Source organism: Cebus imitator, unplaced genomic scaffold (assembly GCF_001604975.1).
Source record: "Cebus imitator isolate Cc_AM_T3 unplaced genomic scaffold, Cebus_imitator-1.0 Scaffold415, whole genome shotgun sequence".
In the NCBI taxonomy this organism is placed as follows: Eukaryota; Metazoa; Chordata; class Mammalia; order Primates; family Cebidae; genus Cebus; species Cebus imitator.
This window is the reverse complement of record NW_016107730.1, coordinates 1,911,420-1,915,010: the sequence shown is the minus strand read 5'-3', so window position 1 is coordinate 1,915,010 and position 3,591 is coordinate 1,911,420. Positions and strand designations below refer to the sequence as shown.

The 3,591-nt window shown below is 41.7% G+C and overlaps 1 protein-coding gene across 1 annotated transcript; it reads left to right on the top strand.

Annotated features, from left to right (window-relative positions):
- Positions 1-4: 4 nt before the first annotated feature.
- Positions 5-567, top strand: LOC108289776 (keratin-associated protein 9-2-like; the record flags this gene model as incomplete). Its single annotated transcript, XM_017509320.2, has 1 exon — positions 5-567. A coding segment is annotated over one exon (471 nt), but the record flags the coding sequence as incomplete, so codon positions are not given.
- Positions 568-3,591: the final 3,024 nt, after the last annotated feature.

Sequence of the window (3,591 nt, the reverse complement as noted above, 5' to 3'; positions counted from 1 at the left end):
CACCTGCTGCAGGACCACTTGCTGGAAGCCCACCTGTGTGACCAGCTGCAGCAGCACACCCTGCTGCCAGCCCTCCTGCTGTGTGTCCAGCTGCTGCCAGCCTTGCTGCCGCCCAACATGCTGTCAAAACACCTGCTGCAGGACCACTTGCTGCCAGCCCCTCTGTGTGACATGCTGCAGCCAGCCCACCTGTGTCACCAGCTGCTGCCAGCCTTCCTGCTGCGGGTCCAGCTGCTGTGGCCAAACCAGCTGTGGGTCCAGCTGTGGCCAGACCAGTTCCTGTGCACCTGTGTACTGCACGAGAACCTGCTACCACCCCACGTGTGTCTGCCTGCCTGGTTGCCTGAACCAGAGCTGTGGATCCAGCTGCTGCCAGCCTTGCTGCTGCCCAGCCTGCTGTGAGACCACCTGCTGCAGGAACACCTGCTGCCAGCCCACCTGTGTGTCCAGCTGCTGCCAGCCTTGCTGCTGCTGATCAGCCCTGCCAAGGACCATCATCCTTACACAACAACTTTCTGACTCTTTTTTCTGAGACAGAGTCTCACTCTGTCACCCAGGCTGGATAAGCATGATCCTGGTTCACTGTAACCTCTGCCTCCCAGGTTCAACCAATTCTCCTGCCTCAGCCTCCCAACTAGCTGGGATTACAGGCCTGTTCCACTAGGCCTGGCTAATTTTTTTGCTTTTAGTAGAGATGGTGTATCACCATGTTGATCAGGCTGGTCTCAAACACCTGACCTCAAGTGATCCACCCACCTCAACCCCCCAAAATATTGGGATTACAGGAGTGAGCCACCCTGCCCAGCCCCAACTGACTTATCTTTCAGGGTTCGAACTTATTTTAAACACAGTATGCTCTCACGAATTTATTTTTTTAATGTTTCTGCATGTTTAAAATCTTGTGAATCAGCTTGAGAGAGAGCAGAGTACTTCATCCTGATTCTCTTTCTCCTTACACTTTGGGGATCATGGGCCAGCTTCTTGTGCCCTCAGGTTGGAGTCATGGTCTCAGCCTTGACTCTAAAATCAAAAGCTTCACTTGCTACTTCTCAGAAATTTAGGTTTCTGCAACTGATCCATATCTTTGCATTCAGATTCTCATTTTCAATTTCCTCCTCATGATTTTTTACCCTTCTTCCTTCTTTTTATGATAACTCTCGGCTACAACCCTCATAGCACAGATTCTTATCTGTATGTTTCTAAATAAATTCTGAACCATCCTCCATCTCATATGGTGTTTTGTTTTATTCTACAGAATTGCTGAAAAGGAATTTACACACACATTGCATGCTATACGTATTATCCAATTTGATTCTGACAACAGATGGTCATGTGTTATTCCCTCAGTTTTTCAGCTGAGAACAATTTATTGTGTGATTTGATGTAGCTAAAAAAGGACAGACTTGGGTCCAGGTGCGATCTTCTCTTTCTGCCTGAGACACTCCTATTTAACTCTCAGTAAAATAGAAATGATATTGGGATTCAGTAAGAGCAAGACATGCTCTGAGTTTATTGAACATGGGCGGTATAATCTCTCATATATGCAGACACCAACAGTTCTGTTCACAAAGGTCTTCCCACATTAGTTTTCCACACCTCAGTGAGCAATAGCTACATGGTATGAAAACAGGGACTGCATTTATATGAAAACAGGGACTGCATTTAATAGCTCCCCTGAATGTGGATCTCTTTTCCTCTCTGCCTCTGACCAGCTATTTTTTCAATTAATCTGCATCAAACATTTGTGAGAATGCATGGTGTCCCATGAAAGAGAGTCTGATCTGAGAATTTATATCATGTAAATAATATTCTTATACGGCTTCTTTTTCCTGAATACCTGTTGACAAAGCAAAATGAAATTATTTCCTCTTAAATATGGACAATACATTAAGCTTATTAAGTCAAATTGTCCCTCAAATCAAATAGTTATTAGGAAAATTATGTAAAACAAGTTTAGGGATTTAGGGACTATCTAGTGGGCATGTAAGGCTATGCACAACCCATAATCTCTGTGCTGACTAAACAGAGAAAACAACCTTGTGTGTTTTGTGAGACAAATAGGAAGAATCTCAAGAAACCAATTCTTCTTATTTCCAGGGAAATCAGTAGAATTTAAGAAGAAGGAAAAGTGGTAGAACTTTCTCATTCGTGGGAGACATGATAGTTGGAAGACTGGTACTATTGTCCCTGAACTGATGATGCAACCACAGTATTCAGTCATGGAACAATTGATTTATACTGGTCCCAAGAGAATTATAAAAGTTGGGGACCTGGGCCACTATCTTGGGACCTCCTACCAGCATGGGATGGGTAAAAATACCTCTAAAGAGCTAACAAGGAAGGCTTCCAAGACAGATGTCAACTTCTGAGGTGGTGTATCTAGAATGCTCTGAAGACTCAGCTAAGAGACAAAAGTCACTGACTGTGATAGTCATTGTGTGATGGGGTAAAGAAGGTGAAGAACTATCACATTCTTTTGACCAACATCAGTTTTGCAAGATGAGTAACTTCTGCAGATCTAGTGTACAACAACATGGCTGTAGTTAACAAAAATGTTTTATTGTATACAAGAAATTTGCTAAGAAGTTAGATCTGAGGTGTTCACGCCATAAAAATGAAAAGGAAATTGTAACTACGTGATGTAAGGAATATACTATGATTTCACAATAAATATATATATTCTGAAACACCACCTCATACACTTTAGATAGACACATTTTTTATTTTTATTATCAGTTTTCCTCAATACAGCTAGTAAAAAAGAAGGCAGTTAATCTAATTGATTATTATTAATGTTTTCTTATCTTCAACATTAAAACTAGAAGTTCTATGGACAAAAAAACAACTAATATGTCCTAGGTTACCTACTATTTCATGGGCATTGAACAAATGCTTTATGGACATTATCATTAATTCTTAAAGAAACATTCAAAGTAGGTGCTCATGTTCCCATTGTAGAGATGAGAAACTTGAGGCTGAGAGAGGAAATGTAATATCAGAGTTTGGTTTTCCCATAACAAACTCTGAGAAAAATATTCCAGCGAAAGCAGTTTATGGGAAAGTGCGGATCACACCAGTAGATGCTGGAGAAGTGGTACAGAAAAGGGTACACTATTAAACTAGTATCACAGTGACCAACGAAAGCTTAAAGCAAACAAAAAAATTGTAAGAAATGATGAAAAAGAACAAATTCAAATGATCCTACTTCAGGAAGGACAAAGTTAGAGTCTTCATAAATCAACTCTCCAGAATCACTGATTGAATGCTTTCTCTGTGTGACATGCACAGGTAACTTGACTTTCTCCAGTTGCAATACACGAGCCCTTAGGCACAGAGATGCAGATTCTGGCAAATGTATATTGGTCTGAATACACTGAGATCCAAGACACAGGGGTGGGATGATGAAATCTTAGTTACAATCTACCATTTGCTCCACACAGACCCAATCTTTGCTTCTTAAATGTGGTAAGCAACCACAAACTCTAGAAGGAAGACGAGGAGGAGAAGAAGAGGAGAAAGAGGAAGAACAGAAGATGAGAGGAAGAAGAAAGAAAGATGAAAGAGAGAAGGAAGGGAGGGAGGGAGGGTTGG